Genomic DNA, 18,598 nt, shown 5'->3' on the forward strand with positions numbered 1-18,598 from the left:
ATGGTTGCTGTAACTTATAGTAGGGGTTACCCTTCCCAGATGTGTACATGAAGATTGTTCAATCTTAAAATTGGTGAACCTTGTCATTGTTGTCATTTAAATAAATTTTAATGTTGTTCCTTTTCTTGGGCTAACCTGTGGGCTCTTCCTTTTCGCCCCCTGTTGAAATTGGCCCAAGCCCATGAGAAGCTCAGTACTTGAGCTGGGGCTGGTCTAGGGTTCAAGGGGGGAGGGGGGGGGGGGGGCGGACATGAGACCAATTTGATATGACCTCGGCGATTCCAAGGTGGCGGCAGTGGAATGGTTGTGCCTGCATCTCCAGCGCTCGTGCGTGCATCCATGGCATGGCTGGGCTTCCTGCTATCCGCTAGGTTGGGCTTGGACCTTGGGGATTTATCTGAGGCTGAACCGATTTTGATTGAGACAGCCATCCTTAGTGTGCATGCTCAAGTGAGGGCCTCATATATCTGTGATTGGTTCTTCTCCCGATTGGAAGAAAAAAGATAGAAGTGGCATCTCTCTCTCACACACACACTTTTCACGGAGTTGCCTCCTCTCTGTCCGGCGTGTGCGTGTGTACTGGGATCTTCTTCTTCCTCGGTTGTGTGCGACGCTGGAGGGAGCTGGTGGTGGTGGAAGCCGGTGCTGTGACGCCGAGGCTCACCCGCACGTGCGTCGCAATGCGGTTGAGGCTCTGTATCTCGGATCTTCTCTTCGCCGGCAATGGTGGGTGATAGATTTTCTGGGTTAGCGGATAGAGTGTCGTGCCTAGCCTCTATCATCGACGCTTTTGAGCGTGTTTCTCTGTGAGTATAAAGGTTCTCCTCTGATCTGAACAGTGGCTTGAGTTTGATGTTCAGTGATGATCAAATGTACTGAAATTGTGGTTGTAGTCTACGTAAATTAGTTCCAGACCTATGATTGATTAATTGGAACAGGTGCTGTTGTTAGTTCAGATCGTTTTGTTGCAATAGATGAACTCCATGATCTCATTGTTCAGTTTGTTCAGTGAATGTGTTAAGGTGGTTCTGCTCTGTTGTTGATACTATCTGAATTTTATCCTCTGAGTTGCTAAATTTTGGAATAGAATAGCAGCACTATCTTGTGCTGTTCTATTAGAAAGGCTTAACTCAGGTTTACTGCATCTATGTCATCCTAATCTAGGACTCAAAAAATGACTTAGCAATCCTATTTACTATGTGTGACGACACTAACATTAAAGAAACAACTCATCGGATTCCATCCGACTACCAGACTCACCAGATACCCCATATCCGGCTACCAACTCATCGGGGTACCACCATCCGACTACCCAAAACAAACCATCCAAGATCCACACTAATCATGAAGAAGTCTAAGCCTGCTCTTGACCATGAGCGCGACTAATCGATCAGTTTTATACTCTGCAGAGTCTGCACACTTTACCCACGAGTCGTGATTTCATCACCCGCATTACCAGGTGACAGTCTCCATGTTGCTGCGCTGGCCAAGCACTGCAACACTTTCGATGTGTGCGCCAGGAGACCACTACAAGGTCGTTACAAAGCTCCCACCGAACTACAAGCACCCACTGAGATTTAACTGCTAACAGTGATTCCATCACTTTAGAAGCCCCCTCTTATGCCATTCAACTGCCCAATTGTGCTCACAGAACCAGAGAGGTGGCTAATTAATTGGCCAGGCCATACCCATATAGGCCTCGTAGTTACGCTATTATGTCGGGTTACATGTCCATGAACCGGTCCTTAGGATCTCAAGCAGGTACTCGCACATCATCCAATGCGCACACAATAGCCATACCAACCAAACCAACCAGTAAAAGACACACTTTCCTACAATTGAACCAATGTGATCAAGACACTTGCCTTTAGTAGTGGATTGCTCAAACTCTTCAAAGATATGGTCCTGCAAGCTCACGTATTGCTCGTCTCCTATTGCAATCGCGCACACCGAAAATAAGCGAGCACAAACATCTAAGAACAGTATACTAAACAAAAGCAAAGCACTATGAAAATCCTACTAACGGATAGTACTCGCTGCTATGATCGCTTGGGCGCAAGTATCGCCTAAAACAGAGCTATAACAAAAACGTTATAAGGGTTTGAAGCTTTGGGGGCCTTTCTGAAAAAAAGGGCTAAATTGTAGAAACAGAAAGTTCTAGGGACTTATTTGTAAAATTTCATGGACCTATAGGAGGTTAAAAATTAAAATTACAAGGGCTAAAAAGGGTCTTTTGTGAAATAGAAAAGTTTGGGGGCCTACATATAAAATTACCAAATTTAAGAGATTTAAGGATTTATTTTTGAATTGAAAAATCTAATTATTGTGTCATGCTAACGTCACTAGCTTACCAGACGGCTGACTAGCTTAGGTGCACTAACGCATCTTGCCACGTAGGACAGGGCTGCCAATGTGGCTGCGACACGTGGCACCTAACGTGGTAAGGCTGATTAGGATTTGGTTATTTAAATCTAGGGCGCACGATCTAGATCGGACGGCTGAGATTTAAAACGCAAAACAGTATTTGGGCTTCTAATCTCGATCGTGCACCTACGATCGGACGGTCGAGGGCATTCGGGGGAGGATTGGCGGCCGGCAGCGACAGAGAGACGATGGCCCCACCGTAGGCATGGTGGGAGCATCGCTGGCGATGCATGATCTAGCGCTACGGCCTACCAACCACGACGAGAAATGGAGCTATTGAAAGAGGAGGCGATGGAGGTCCTCACCGAAGGCTTCACGACAGTCGGAGGTGGTTGGCGATGGAGAGAAGCAGGCGGCGGGGTCGGAGCTCGACGGGATGATGGTACCGATAGCGGAGAGACAAAATTGAAGGTCGGGGAAGCTCCCTCAGGGTCCTGCGATGTTGAAGAGGCGGTCAGCGGGCTTCGGGGTGCAATGGAAAGGTCTAGCGACGGAGAGGTGACGACGGTGCTCACCGGAGCTCGGCAGGAAGGGTCGTGCAGTGATGGAAAGGCATCAAGGGGCAGCGGAGGAGACTCCTCGCGTTCCTGCGAAGCCAAAGACGACCTCAGAAGGGCCAGAGGTGGCTCAGCTGTGGCGGATGGCACTCGGCGGAGCTCTGCGACCGACAATGGCACTCAGCAAAGGTGAGGGGCAGCGATGCTGGGTGGGAACGGGAGAGCAGGAGGGGAGGGGGTTAGGGGTGGCTAAAGAGGCGTGAGAGAGAGCGGGGTTGTTGTAGGATCATGGGCACGGACACGGAGACGGGGCGGCGAAATCAGGCGGCGTGGGCGGCGGTTGCGCGCGGCGTGGGAGAAGAGGAGGGACGGGGATGACATGCGGGCCTAGGCTATCGGAGAGAGAGAGGGAGGAGTAGGTTGGGCCGGGCTACGCGAGGTAACGAGTTGAGCCGACGAGAATACGAACGTCACAGGGGCAGGACTTGATAAGTCCTGGAGCCAATTGTTACAAAACAATATGAGAACACTTATATTAGCTCTTTATTCTTGCTATTCAGTTTCATCAGTACACATGGTTTCTGCATGTATATTCTGTAAACTGCTGTTACTAATTTGTGAAATCGTGTGTAATGGAGATATCTTGTTGTGCTCTTGTTCTTTTACTTATGGGATATCGATGTTCATGCTCTTATTATCACCTTTTATACAATAGTCTTTTGCCTAGCAAATATATTTCTGATGTAGCTTGTAGTCGCTCCAGTAAATAGCCGAACAACTTTGACAATATGGCAATCAATTAAAATTGAGCCATGCACTAGCACAGACTTTGGATTGACAACTCAATTCAACACCTCTTATCCATGAGCAAGCTTGTTGTCATGAATACCAAGCAAACATGTCATTTTGTAGTAAGGAAACAACCCCAATTGAAACTCATTTGCTACCCAGATTGCTTTGCACAATGAATGAAACTTATTAGCTTCAGTAGCTGGACTACAATCGCATATGGCACCATTATACTTTGTTCAGGGATATGAAATATGCCATTGCTACCCATATCAACTCTATTGAACAAAGTTAGTGGACTGAATTTGTTCACCATGTTGCTTCTCACCTTAAGAACAATAGAAAGCATACACCTAAGCAGCAGCAACACTCCTCTTCTGCACACAAGTGGTGGCGAAGGCCTGAGGTCAATTGATCCCAATAAAAATGTCCTCTGCTTGAACCGATTCATCTCTTGGATTAATTTGTCATAGACCAATGGAGTTTCCTCAAATGCCCTTCATCATGAACCAACTCATTAGCAATAATTTTCATTTGTGCACATCGTACTATGCTCAGCACTATATCTTTTGTGGGATTAGGCACTCCAATAAATAGTGGAAATGAATGCATGAACTTCTGATACACTAAATGATGATTTTCTTGATATGGACAGTGCACATTCAGTGAAAAATTGGAAGATACTCACATGTTTTTCAGAGGTGGTAGCCAGGGAAGCTTCAACTCAATCAATCTTGTGGTTGCCACTTCTTTCTGGTCTCCACTAAACAACTTCTGCAAATTAGGCAACAATTCCTTAAACAACCCTTCCTCCAGCCAATTATGAGTTCCAAAATTCAGCATAGTGGCATCCTCATTGTCCAACAAACGCACAAGTAACTCTCTATTAGGTGGTTGCCATGGCTGTAGAATTGGTCGCATGACATCAAATTTATTTTTTCTTTGCCCTCTGAGCTTTTTCTCCACTAGAGAGAGAATGTACTCATTTTCAGTCAAAAGCTTTTGAACTTGCTCTCCAACCCAGCTGAGTTTGTCCTGAAAGATAATACAGGTGGAACAGTTCAGCCGCACATCCTTTGAACACCTAGCACTCTCCAATCTAGTTTCTAACTCCTTAATACACTTGTCTTTCAGTTCAACGTCCTTTGCAAGCAAAGGACAATTCTTCCAAGTTGCCAAAAAAGTAGATCTAGACTCCTCTCAAGGAGCTTCTTCTGGGTATTCTCAAGCCCACTAGCAACTTGAGTATGCACATTCTGATGCTCAGCAAGTTTAGCAGTGATAATCAAACAACTCTCATATTCCTCAACATCCGGCCTAGACCTAAGCAATGCAAGTTCAGAAGATACAGACTCATACTTAGGTCTAAGATCCTTCAACTCGCAGACAACTTTCTTAAGTAATCTATCATGGCTAACAAGAGCATCATTCAAGGTATCAACTTGGATGTAAAGCTAGTCGTAGGAAGAAAATATCTTGGAAGGATAAACCGCAGGATCGCTGTCATTGTCGTTGTCATCCGCCATGAAGCACAGGCCGATGAAGTCTTTGTCCTTCTTCTTGTTCTTCACTTGTGGTTCCTTCTCCTCTAAGCTTTCCTCTTCGCTTGATGAGGTGTCGATGTCACTGAGAGCCACCATAAATACCCTAGAAGTCGTCTTGGCAGCCTTCTTAGCCATCTTATCATGGTTCTTCTTGAAGAAGGACTTCTTGTTCTTCTTCTCATGCTTGTTGTGGTCGTGGTCATTATCCTACCTCTTTTTGAGCTTAAGGCACTCCACCTTGAATTGGTGGTGTCACCACACTCAGAGCAGGCTCGAGAACCACACCTCCTCTGATCTCGGCGGTTGTTGTAGAAGCGAGTGAACTTCTTCACAATGAGGGTAAGATCCTCATCATCAAGTACCTCCACCTGCTCCTCTGTGATAGAGGCAAGGGATGATAAAACGAATCCACCAGATAAAGTGTTAGCATAAGAAACACCACCTCCAAACTGGTTGCCACCGCTAAGTCTGGAAACCAACGCCATGTTCTGAGACAAGGGGTTTTCGAGACCAATCTAAGCCGCCTTAGCTATCTCGGTGGACTTGAGCTTGCTGAAGAGTTCATCACAAGTTAACGTGTCATAATTTAGTGACTCTTCAATGCTCGAGATTTTCACTTCTCATATGCTACGATCGAGAGCATAAAGAAGCTTGATCGCCCTCTCATGATCAGAGTAAGGCAAAACACTAGTGGATCTAAGGTTGCTCATAATTACATCAAAATAAACAAGCATAGCGTCCAGAGATTCACCAGGCCCTGACACGAACATTTGGTATTCTTGGTTGTATGTGTTTTGGCGTCTAGCCTTAATCTAATTAGTGCCTTCATGAAAGACACTCAAAGTAGTCTAGATCTCTTAGGCAATACAGATGTATTGGACCCTGTCAAACTCATTCCGACTCAGGTTAGTGAACAAAATATTTCTGACATTGTTGTTGGTCTCATATTGTTCGATTTGGCTTAGAAGATAAGCCTACATGCGCACATTCCAATATGAAAAGTCATGTCCATCGAATAAAAGAATCTTCTCACTTCTCTCCATATCGCCTATGAATCACAAAACCGGTTAAGATCAACTAATGATCAAACCAACTCTAATACCAATTGTAGGACCAAGATAGATGATTAGAAGAGAGGGGTGAATAAGCGGATTACAAATTTCTTGCGAAATAGATGGCCTATTCCTTGTTAACCCAACGCTTCTTAAAAACGTACAAACATAAGCATAAACTTTAGAAACACAAAGCGAGAGAGAAAGTTCCAAAGAAACATGACTTCACGGATGGAATATGAACCATAGACTCTATTCAAGACTATTTCATGTGTCTTTGTGCACAAAAACTTGAAACTTGAACGAAGAACTAAGTAAATGACAGGCACTGAAAGAAGCAACTCTTCAAGTTGATAGTCTAGAGGCAAGATGATTCAAGACCTTCTCAGATACAAGAGAATATGAACATTTATACCTCGAGCAACAAGAAGAACAATTTCTCAAGGTTAAAAAGTTGCAGCTTAAAGGCAAAAACGAAAATCAACAAAAAATAGAAAACTTGCAATGAAGGCAAGGGAACCAAAAGAAGGAAGCTAGAAGGGGATGAACACAAGATTATACGAGAAAATAAACTTCATTAAGCATAGAGATCAACCCTATTTTGGCAGATTACATGTTGTTTTTATCACAAAAGCTTTAGCCTATTACAAAGACTAAGCATATCCTCTCCTCTCCTCTGAAACCTATCATAAGGCTCTCAAATGGCATATCTTCATAAAACAAGCAAACACATATCTCTAAATTCAAAGGATATCTTTAGTTAGCCCATAACATAAATCCTTAGTCAAAACTCATTCTACAGAAAACGTGAGCATCGAATGTTCCAGCATGTTTACTAACTAAGCATCAGAACATCCGGTGAGTGTGTTTCCATTCAACGCACTGAAAAATACTCTCTGTAAGAATTGGTTTGGTGTAAAGCTCCCGTGCTAACTTTCTTATCATCGGACCATCCGGTGCCTTTATCTTCTCCTTCTATAACCTCTCTGCAAAAATTAGTCTGGTGTATTATCCGGTGTTCACAAACTCCCACACCAGACTATCCGGCGCCTTTATCTCCGTCAGAGTCACCTTCTGCAACCTCTATGCAAAAATTAGTCTGGTGTATTATCCGGTGTTCACAAACTCCCACACTAGACTGTCCGGTGACTTCTTCATATTTGGTACCAAACTCGAATTTAAAATTTTGCCGTGCACTGGAAAATACTCCGGTGAGATCTTCCACTTTTCACCGAAAATTTATTCTCTACAGGAAATAGCCTAGTGCTCTCTAACCTAATCGTCGGACAATTCGGTGCCTTGATCTTCATTTTTGCTTGAGCATAGAATTACTCTGGCGTCAGCTTCAGCACCACACCAGACCATCCGATAAAGCCAACTTCCCAAACACCGAATATCCTAGACCCAAAACTAAAACTCCAACTCCAACTTAGATTGGCTATAAACAAAATCACGCACAACCAAGATCATGCCAACTAAGTTTAACTCAAATCAAAGTTACCAATGACTCATCACAATCAAATCAAGTCACATCTCAACTTGGTTTCTCACATTCAATAATTAATGAGACCAGTTTCAACTTGTGATAACATATTCATTATTTCGTATGTGATTGGTAAAGAATAGTGTATGAATTGTTGAAACAGTGCATTCAAATTGTTGATTTTTTTAAAAAGAGAGTCAAGATATATTCTTATTTTATCTTGGTGTAAAACAGTTTTCAGAACGAACACCCAATTTTAGAGAAAAAATATGGTTCATATCTGAAAAATACCTAAATCACATCTCACCACCCCACTTGCCCCCACCCACCAGCCAATCGGCTTCTGCTATGTCCGCCGGCTGATTTTGGGTCAGGCTATCTGTAGACCAACACATAGGAGAAGTGTGGGATGGTATGCATGGATGGATGGTGGTCTACATGCTGTAGCTCAAAGGATTGGATTGGACCCCGTTAACCTTATTTTCTTCAGCAGTTTCTGCCAGCTTCGTTTGATGGTCCGAACCGGCATTACGAGCTGGTATTGGAACATTCTGGGCACTTGCTTTTACAACTGAGCTTATGATGTTTTGTATGTTCCTCTCAAAAGAAAATGAAAAAAGATATGTTCCTCTCAAAAGAAAATGAAAAAAGATGCTAAGTTTGTTTGTACGGTGTATCGGTAAATTCATATTTGGGACAAATGATGCAATTTCCTCTTAATTCATTCCATAGACAAGGAACCTAACCTGCCAGGTTCCCATCAGGGACAATAAAACAAAATGATCGTACTAGCATTAATCTTCAAGTCCTGGATTTCTAGAAAAGACAAATGACACCCAAGGTACATAGTTCTGCAATTGACCCAGATTCTCGACTCAGCACAAACAATCTCAATCAGTCATAATGAAATTCCACATCTAAAAAACAAATCAGAATACTATCTACCTCGTGGGCTAGGTATAGTCGCATCATTTGCGTTGTATGGCTCTGCCATTGTGGACCCCTCTTCCTTCTCCACCCTTACATGGAAATATGCTGGATGCTTAGGCTCTGGCAGGGTCATGCTCTCGCTGCTTAGCATTGCAACCACATCTGACATGGTAGGCCTATCGGCGGCATTCTCTTGCACACACAGCAGTGCAATGTTCATGCATCTCATCATCTCTAGAGTACAAGAACTCGTAGCCAATGATGCATCCACGAGGTCAAACCATCGTCCCTCGTTCCATAGCTGCCATGCCTATCAAAATTTTCATCATAGAATAGGTAGCTGTAAAGATTACAAGGTACAAAACAAGCAAAACAAATTTACACATGTAAATATAGAATAGACTCACGTATCCGAGAAGGCTCATGAAGTCTTCGTGCTGATGGAATCCTGAATTTCTATTTCCAGTGATGATCTCAAGAATTAGAATGCCGAAGGTGAATACGTCGGATTTTGTTGACAAGAGGCCTTGAGAAGCATGCTCTGGAGCCATGTTGTAACATTCAGGGTCCATAAAAATCTGAAATACTACTTAACTATATTACAAATACTCCGATCTAAAATAAAATTTAGCGACACCTTTCTTGAATGAGAGATAACGCGAAAGCAACAACAGATAGAGCTATATAATATGAAAGAACATCATACTAACATTTAACAATATCCTAGTAAAATAAAAGAACATGAGCTTGACCTAGGGCATTTATAAGATAGTCAAATAATGACACCAGCATCTATTACATTATTATAGTAACATTACTTTGAATGGTATAAGTGATGTCATGGACGTGTAAAACGTGCTGTTAAGTCCTTCCCTCTAATTTAGCTTCAAAAAGACAACCTATGGAGAAAAAAAATACAAGGGTGAGATTTGATGATCTCAGCAAGTGAACTACTTTAATAAGCTATTTAAACCACATTATTTAAACCATCATTTTAAAACTTAAACAGGTATAGAAGACATTACATTATTCATCATGTTCATTAAACAAGTTAAATAGTTACTTCTAAAAGAAGATCGATAAATACATGTTCATAGCAAACATAACTATAACATAAGTAAGATAAAAACTATCTATCCATTTGACATGATATCAACAATAATTGATTTCAACTCCTAAGAGTTAAATAGGATTTGTAAGGAAATATCATCATCCAAGATATCATGAATAGAGTTCAAACCATATTAATAACAAATGATACATTTAAGAATAACTCACTCGTCACCACATACATTCTACAATTAGTATGATTACTCAAACGTCTGCATATCATTCATCACAAATAAATTGTATATAGAAGGTTACTGCAACACAATATGATGCATATGGACACTGTGCAATGCAAATCCACGTATGACTTCAATACCTTCATAAATCCACAAAGTCATACCACAATGAACATATCCACGAAGAAGCGTCGCTTCTCATAATGACCTCCAATGCAACTTCAACATATCCAACAATTAATTCCATATGACATGCATATGAATGCCATGACATGTCTTCTTTTACATCGCACCCCTCATCGGGTAGCGTACAATGTGTACCGGTACTATCATGATCTTTACGACATAACTTCCAATACATATGAAATGCAATGCAGTGCAATATGCATGATACACTTCGAATGCCAACATATAAACCGCATAGTCCACTACTCCGGCGCAAGATGGGGCGGATAGGAGCCCAAGCCAGCACCCGGTGTCCTCTCCAGTAGCAACGAAAGCCAGTATCACAGCCCGAGCCTTGACCCGTCACTGAATCGAGAGAGCCAACGTTGGGCAAGTGACGAAGAATACAATCCCGCCGAAGAAGTATTGATGCAAGCGAATCAATACATTTTACACTTGTTGAATGGAGGAATGTTCTTTGTTTATGTCGACTCCACTTTTTTCTCTTTAGATGGCGGCGGCGTAGTCTCCAAGCCAGACAGCTGGTAGTGTTGCACGAGCCTGAAAGTTAAAGACACAAACACAATGGCTGACGGACAAGGTTACCATCTCGGGAATCGATGCTGACGGGCTACCTACGAATGAAAAAGGCCCTGAATAGATTCCGGAGGGTCACAGGGCTCATTGCTCTGGAGAGGGTGCCGATAATGATTAAGTTCGATGACCTCAGTGACGAAGTGAAGAGAGACTTGTTCAATAATGTCATCATAGAGTATCTGGAGTACCTTAGAAACATGAGTGAGCGTTAAAAGAACGCCGCGGTCAATGCAATAATGAAAGCGATCACGAAACTTCACCGAAACTTTAAGAGCAAGCTTGTGAATCGGTACATACCAAAAGGGGTGGCACCCTTCAAGAGCTACAAGCACTTGAAACCGGAAGATTAGGATGCTTTTGTGCAGATGAAGAGCTCAGAGCAGCTCAAGAAGGAGAGTGAGAAGAAGAAGTAGCTTCGGTGAAGAGGGCGAAATTCGTGAAATTTCAGTCAGTTTTTGTCTTTGCTTTATGGATCTCATATGCCAGTGAAAAAAATTCCAAAATTAGATATTTAGTTTTCCTTAAAATTCACAAAATTTTGACGAAATTGGCACCAAGTATATATCAATATCAAGAACAAAATAATGGAACCAACAAATCTCGTAACCAAACCAATGAGGTGTGGTGTGACTTGTGTCACAACCCTCTACAGTCTAGCCTAATTATGTACATCTTCTTCCCATTCGCTGCTTCCTTCAAAAACTCTTGTCCGCCCTACGCTCCCCTCTCCCTGAGGTAGCTCGGTGTCCTCCGGTGCTGCCGCAGCGAGCTGATGTGCGGCCCGACATCGCCGTCCCGGTGCAGCACCACGTCAGCGTGGACCGCCGAGTTCGGAAACTTCTGCCGGTGCCGGTCCTGGTGGCTCTGGTACTTCTCATTCACTGTCGTCTCGATCCTCATGTCAGCCTGCTTCCCGCCATCAACCAGCTTGCCCTTGCTCTCATTCGACTTGTCGTTGTTTTCCACTACGACGGTGAACACGAATGGGCCCACCTGAAAGTAGTCGTCCATGTCTAGTATGGGCTCGAGGGCCTGGACCACCTCCCTCATGGTGGGCCTAGACTTCGAGTTCTGGCTCAGGCACTTGTACGCCACCATGGCGGCCCGTTCCGCTCCTTGGCACGAGTACTGGCACTCCATGGCCGGGTCCATGACCCGGTAAAGCTTGTCGGACTTCTTCAGGTAGGGCCTAGCCCAGTCCACCAGGCTCTGCTCCCTGCGCCGTCGAGCACGGTCGACGGACCGACGGCCGGACAAGAGCTCCAAGAGCACCACTCCGAAGCTGTAGACGTCGCTCTTGGCAGTCAGGTGTCCCGTCATGATGTACTCCGGCGCCGCGTACCCGTTTGTCCCCATGACACGCGTCGTGACGTGAGTAGCGTCGCCCTGAGGCCCATCCTTCGCGAGCCCAAAGTCGGACAGCTTGGTGTTGTTGTCCTGAAATCCAAAGAATCAGATTTGAGTTCGGCAAAGATTACAGTGAGATACTTGCGAGACAACGCTGCTATCACTGTCAGTATCATGCTAGTATCTGCCTAGTGTTTTGATCGGGCTCGGGCTTCCAAGAACCTTCCAAGTTGCAATCACGCCAGAGCTTGCTTTCTAACGAACCCAGCCAACGATTTCCAAACGCGTGGCAGACTTTGACATTCATCTCCTATGGGCTATTCAGGGTCAAATTTCGAAAAAATGAATCTGTATTTTAGCGAACAATTTTCGTAATTCAATAGTGAAAAAAGGAGTCATTTTAATATGTGATTTGCGCAAGCTAAATTTTCAGCCACACGGCTTGTGTCGTCACCTTCCTTTTCTGCTACGACGCAGGAGCTGCTGTCAGAGCAGCCATGCGTCAGAAACGGCCGCTCTTTACCTACGTCTGAAAACTACCGCTACACAAAGCTCAACGAAAAGAAGTCATGGAAAATTTGAGCCGGATGGATCGCTCACCGAGTCCAGCAAGATGTTGGAGGCCTTGAAGTCGCGGTAGATGACCGGCGTGTCGGCGTCGTGGAGGAACGCGAGGCCCTTCGCGGCGCCGACGGCGATCTTCATCCTCGTCATCCATGGCATGGAACCGTCGAGATCTGCACGTAGTTGGCGGGACGCTTCGGGTCAGCTTCCTCAAGTCTTCCCAATATTTTTTTTGGGATAGAAACCTAAGCGCCCATTATTTGGCTAACTAATTTTTTAATAACTTAATTAACACCAGTGGAGTAAGAGAACAGCTAAAGTAAACACCATATTAACGATCGAGACACGTGAACTTAATGAAGGGGTTGGTAATTTTGTGCTCACTTTTGAAGAGGTGCTTCTCCAGGCTGCCGTTGCTCATGTACTCGTACACCAGCATCCGGTGCTCGTCCTCGTAGCAGTAGCCGATCAGCTTCACTAGATTCTTGTGCCTCAGCTGCCCAAGGAAGAACACCTCGGCCTGCAAATCGGTGTGTCACAAAGTTAGCTAATTAGCACACCGATCGAGCTCGAGCCCAGCAATGGCGGAATTAATGGGCGGCGGTCATTGTTGGCGGCCGAGGTGAACGGTCTCACTTACCAGCCACTCCTTGTGTCCCTGCGTGCCACAGTCGAGGTCGAGGTACTTGACGGCCACCTCCTGCGCGTCCAGGCCCGGGCGCAGCGAGGCGTCGACGCGGCCCTTGTACACGGGGCCGAACCCGCCGCAGCCGAGGTAGTTGGCGCGGGAGAAGCCGGCCGTGACCGCCCTCAGCTCGGCGTAGGTGAAGGCGTGCAGGTTGGACCCGAACAGCGTGATCGACAGGTCCTCCGGCGTGAGAGTCCCCGACGAGCTCAGGCTCGACAGCGACACCCGCGACGCCGACGACGGCAGCAGCAGCAGCCTCTCCCGGTCCCCCCTTCTCCTCCTCTGCCGCGGCGACGGCAGCCCGTCCTCATCCGCGCCCCCGCCGCCCACGCAGCAGAGCAGCGACCTCCACGGCTGCGCGGCCATCACGTACGTTAACTCCAAGAAACCAAGAACTGATCGGACAACGACGGCTGGATATGGATTCAAATGCGCTTGCTTGCTCGCGCCGCCGAAATGATCGCTGTGCGCCTGGACTTTGGAGAGAAGAATAGATCGGCGGGGGGAGAGAGATAGCTGGGGAAGCACACGCGCCTAGTGGCGCATATATAGCGGAGGCGCAGGGAGCTGGAGCCGGTCGCCCACCCGTGCGACGTCCTAACAGAACGGACCCACGCCTCTGCCTTGCCTTGACCCTGTCGCGGGGCGCGGCGCGGCGCATGCAAAACCGAGCAAAAACCCCGCGTCAAAGCCGAGCAAAAGCGCAGCCCCGAAGGGTCGCGGAGTGGTTGGGCACTCCACCCTCCGCCTCCCCTGCTTTTGGACCCGGCGACCGGTGAAATCCGCAGCCGCGCGCGGACGCCTCATACCCGCCGGTTTGGGAGCCGTGGTCCGTGGACTCGACCGTTCTCGCGCTGTTCGTGGGGCTAAAAATACGGCGCGCGCGTCACATTTTTTCTCGGCTTTACGCGAGGCTCACCAGTACGCGGTACGTAACGAGGTGTGATGATGTGATCGCTACTGGACAATTTACAAGGGGAAAAACTGGGGTTGCTTACAACGAACTCACGCGTGGTACGTGCTGAGATTAAATGGTTAACAAGTAATGCATGTGAAACTTGCACGGCTATTTTTTAGTTCAAGTTATGGAGGGGGGGGGGGGGGCGGCGAAATGTTAGGCATGTTTGGATGACTCTCACTCTAGCTCTATTAATTTTGATGAAATAAATTTTATAGAATCTTATCTAAAAAATATCATCCTAAGATTTTATTCACATTGTCTATCCTAAGATTCTATTCACGTTGTCTATTTCGTGATCTAATGATTAAATTAAAGAGAAGAGAGAATATAAACCTATATCATCGTATGAAAGGTGATCTTTTGCACAACAGATTACTATAGAATTTATTTTCAACTTCGGTTGCTATTTGGATGGACATAATAATTGGCCTACTCAGACCATTCATAGCACACGCTACTTTATTCTTCGCCAACTCACGGGCAGAATGAGGGCGCCGAATTCCTCCGCCAAAAAATTTGCGAGCCAGCTTTCGGCTGGGCTAGCAGGGGCTCCATCCAAACGTGCCCGTTATGACTAAACTTTGATGTCTAGCTAGATGCAAAGACGTTGCAACGAAACCGTTGGCTCCATCCAGTCGCTACGATGCTACCTGAAGCTGGTGGAGTAGCATCGGGATCAGATCTCTGCGAATCTTCCAAGCGATACAACAATCGTTCTGGTTTTCCGTTCCAGCGCCCTGTCGTCTGACACATGGAGAAGAGAAGTACAGGCTGGCGGGCGGGCGGGCCGGCAGAGGTTCGTTGCGCGCCCTGAAAAGTCTGAGCCGTTCTGCAGACACGATCTCTGCTGGAATTTACAGGGTAACGGCATGCCAAACATCTTGTCTTCGGTTGCACTGGCATTTCAATCATGATGGTTCGTGGATCTCGTCTAAAATTTAAGCAAACTGGATGCCTCGAGATTAGCTGTTTGCTAACCGGAATTCAGCCGAGCTGTCGTGTTTACCAGTAGAGTTTCTGAAATTATTTTTCTGTGTAGACTTGTATATCTGCCTGGCTGTGAGGCTGTGATGTAGACTGTAGGGGCAAAACTCACACGGTTGCAGATAAAGAATGTTCCGGGGCTTAGGTTATTCGATTCCAACTCTAATCCGTGCCATCCTGTTCTTGCACCGGAAGATTAGTTTACTCGCATCTTAATCCCAGTTGCTTCTTCTGCTGGAGGGAAAATACCACGGAAAGAAAACAAGCAGCAGGGCTTGTTCTTACAGGGCAAGAAACAGCAGTGACGATAGAAACACTTTTTTAGATTAATGTGCAGTAGTTTCTTAATTCTTATTATGTTTGTCTATGTAGGCATGACCAATCGAACCGTTGTTGAATATCTAACTATATATATATATATATATATATATATATATATATATATATATATATATATATATATTCTATTCTACTCCCTGCGCTAAAAATAGCTATTCAACGCACCGGTCGCACCGCCCCCCCCGACCCAGACCAGCCCCGAACCACCCCGCGCCCCGCCCTCACCCCCCCCCCCCCCGACCCAGACCAAACTCGCGAAACCCCGCCAACCAACCCGCAATCGTAATCCAGCAATTATTACGACCATAAAATTTTATGTTATTACGACCGTTTATGTATTATATCCTTACCGTAATTATTTAATCTTTATAACCGTAACCATATAGCAACCAGATCAAAACAACCGCAACCGTGTTCCATTCATATTTCAACCGTATATTTCTTTCTTATTTAACGATTCGACGTGGCAATTAACTGTATCGATTCCCAACCATAATTTTATATTATATATGGTCGTATACGTCTAACATACCTTTGACAGTCATGTTGATGCCGAACCCGCACATAACCGTACTGAACTAGATAATATAACCATATATATTTTATTCTTTCACGGTCCCCCTTGTGGCACATAACCTTACCCATTCGTATTTACTCATTTGTTTTAACCGTATATACGTTATTTATTCACGACAGGACAATTTACAAAAAATCTGGAAATCTACTGGCCAATTGATTTTCCTGAGGCCTTTCTATTTTCATGTAACCTCCCCTCATTGGGCCAACCGTCATCCCGTGAATGGCGCCCATTTTGTTTCCCCCTCATAACGCCCTCCGTAAATAACAACAGCAGCGTACCGTATTAAATTAATTATAGTTACGGTCACAATCTAAATTGAATGGAGCCCTTTTAAATGGCTACGACTCCGAAAAATAAAAGCACGAATGATTTAATCATAATTGATTTATGGTTACATGGATACTTTGAATATGTTTATGTGTACGAAAGATCACTCGTTACCATAAAATTAAATTTTACGCTTCATAACAATATGATTTACGGCTCTCTGTATGATTCATATATGGTTCATAAATGTATATTTTACTACTGACCAATCTAAGTTATACGGTTCCCTGATTGTTTTGTGTACGATTAAAAATCTGGAAATCAACTCGTTCTCAACAAAAATTATTTTATGGTTATACGGTTCCCTGACCAAAGGACATCTTCATACGGTTGCAGAAGCAAATTTACGGCTGTGATCGAAAGTTTTACGGCTAAAAAATGTTTTCCCGATCGAAACGGACCAAATATGCTCTTCATACGGTTACGGAAGCAAAATATACGGCTGCGGTCGAAAGTTTTACGGCTTCGAGCGGATTTCCCGAGCGAATCTACGATCGGGGCGCGGGGTATCCTGGGGCGCTAAATAGCTATTCAACGCGCAGCGCTAAGAATAGCAGCGCCATATATATATATATATATATATATATATATATATATATATATATATATATATATATATATATAAGAAGTATATAATATAAGGATGAGATATGCCATGAGTATACTTAATAACTTCGAATATTATGAAACTAAATTCGTGGTATTTGATACGTTTGAATCCAGAAAGTATATACTAGAAAAGTCTCGATCGCTTACCCAACTCGAGACAAATATACATGACAAATCTATCTACTTGAACGATAAAGAAAAGGACCCCCGATCGACTACGGCTGGATATGAGTTGATATATCACCTCTATAAGGAGGGGACCCAGACCCCCCGGGAGAGACTTTTTTTTTCTATCGGCTATTGGAGGCAGGCATCAAGACTTTAGTACAATAGGAACTTGGCGACTTTAGCCCTAGGTTAGACTAGATTCGATCTACTTCTTGTAATAGGTTAGCCGCATTGCTTGTACTCGATTGAATACATACATATAATCATCCACATATGAAGTAGGGTATTATTTCAACTGAAGGCCTGAACCTGTATACATTGTGTGTGTCTCGCTTCATGTTCGATCTTTGATCCATAAGGATAACCTTATTATTTCTGGACACATTGTCAGGAACAAATCCTCGACAACTGGTGCGCAAGGTAGGGGTTTTCTGCTTTTCAGTATCGACTGTGTCTCAAGTGCATATCGGCACTGGATTCTCCGACGCCGGCTTCTACGACCACTTCGAGTCAACAGCGATCACCCTCGAATCGCCCCTAGTTGGATTGGAGATCGCAATCAGAACTATGATCTTCTGTTGGGACCATCAAAGTGAACTGATCCGCACCGGTATTATCGAGTCTAGGCTATTGGACACATACCGTGAGGTAGGACATCTCGAATGGGATCCTAAGGAGCCTAATGTTTTCCAGTGCATGGACACCGACAGTGATAAGGGTGGTGATGATGACACCGCCGCCAACCAGAGCAGCCGAATAGATCGATTTATGTTCGTAGCCAGAGGAGTCGATATCCCACCTGCTGACCCAATAGTGGTAGATCCAAACACCGTGGTAAACAATTGCACGAAAATTCCTAAGGATCCAGCAACGGTAACCGTCACTCTTGGTACCGACATTGCTGGTGAAGTACCGCTAGAGACATCTGTAGCTGGAGTTTTACGTGTCCCTAACATAACTCTACATCGACGGACCGTAGGAAGTCAGATACCTCCTGGTCTTCAACGACAACTTACGGTGGGCAAACCTCCACCGCCAATGGTTCAAGCATCGAGGAACAAGCTATCTCATAATAACGATCGCAGAGCAACATCGTCTCGACCACAACCAAGTTTGGGCAACGATGTTTTTAGCACTCCGGATGCTAATATCCAGGGAGCCCATCTAATTCTAAGATCCCTTCCAGAGTTGGATCTAATGCATCCTTTAACCCCTACGGTTAATCAGGTTAGGGCCCTACTCGATGTGGCCTAGATCCAAGCTG

The 18,598-nt window shown here is 44.8% G+C and overlaps 1 protein-coding gene across 1 annotated transcript; it reads right to left on the reverse strand.

Moving 5' to 3' along the window:
- Positions 1-11,131: 11,131 nt before the first annotated feature.
- Positions 11,132-14,015, reverse strand: LOC133899804 (serine/threonine-protein kinase RIPK-like). Its single transcript, XM_062340868.1, has 4 exons — positions 13,319-14,015; positions 13,063-13,198; positions 12,715-12,851; positions 11,132-12,204 (listed from the first exon to the last, which is right to left on the reverse strand). Exons 1-4 carry the CDS (start codon positions 13,730-13,732, stop codon positions 11,482-11,484), a joined length of 1,410 nt encoding a protein of 469 aa, XP_062196852.1. The 5' UTR covers positions 13,733-14,015; the 3' UTR covers positions 11,132-11,481.
- Positions 14,016-18,598: the final 4,583 nt, after the last annotated feature.

The sequence above is a fragment of the Phragmites australis genome, chromosome 18, assembly GCF_958298935.1.
Source record: "Phragmites australis chromosome 18, lpPhrAust1.1, whole genome shotgun sequence".
Taxonomy (NCBI): Eukaryota; Viridiplantae; Streptophyta; class Magnoliopsida; order Poales; family Poaceae; genus Phragmites; species Phragmites australis.

Coding starts and splice junctions, on each gene's coding strand:
- LOC133899804 (XM_062340868.1), bottom strand. CDS start 13,732: ATGGCCGCGCAGCCGTGGAGGTCGCTGCTCTGCTGCGTGGGCGGCGGG. Junction 12,852..13,062: donor GGAGAAGCACCTCTTCAAAA/GTGAGCACAAAA, acceptor AACTACGTGCAG/ATCTCGACGGTTCCATGCCA. Junction 12,205..12,714: donor CCAACATCTTGCTGGACTCG/GTGAGCGATCCA, acceptor TTTGGATTTCAG/GACAACAACACCAAGCTGTC.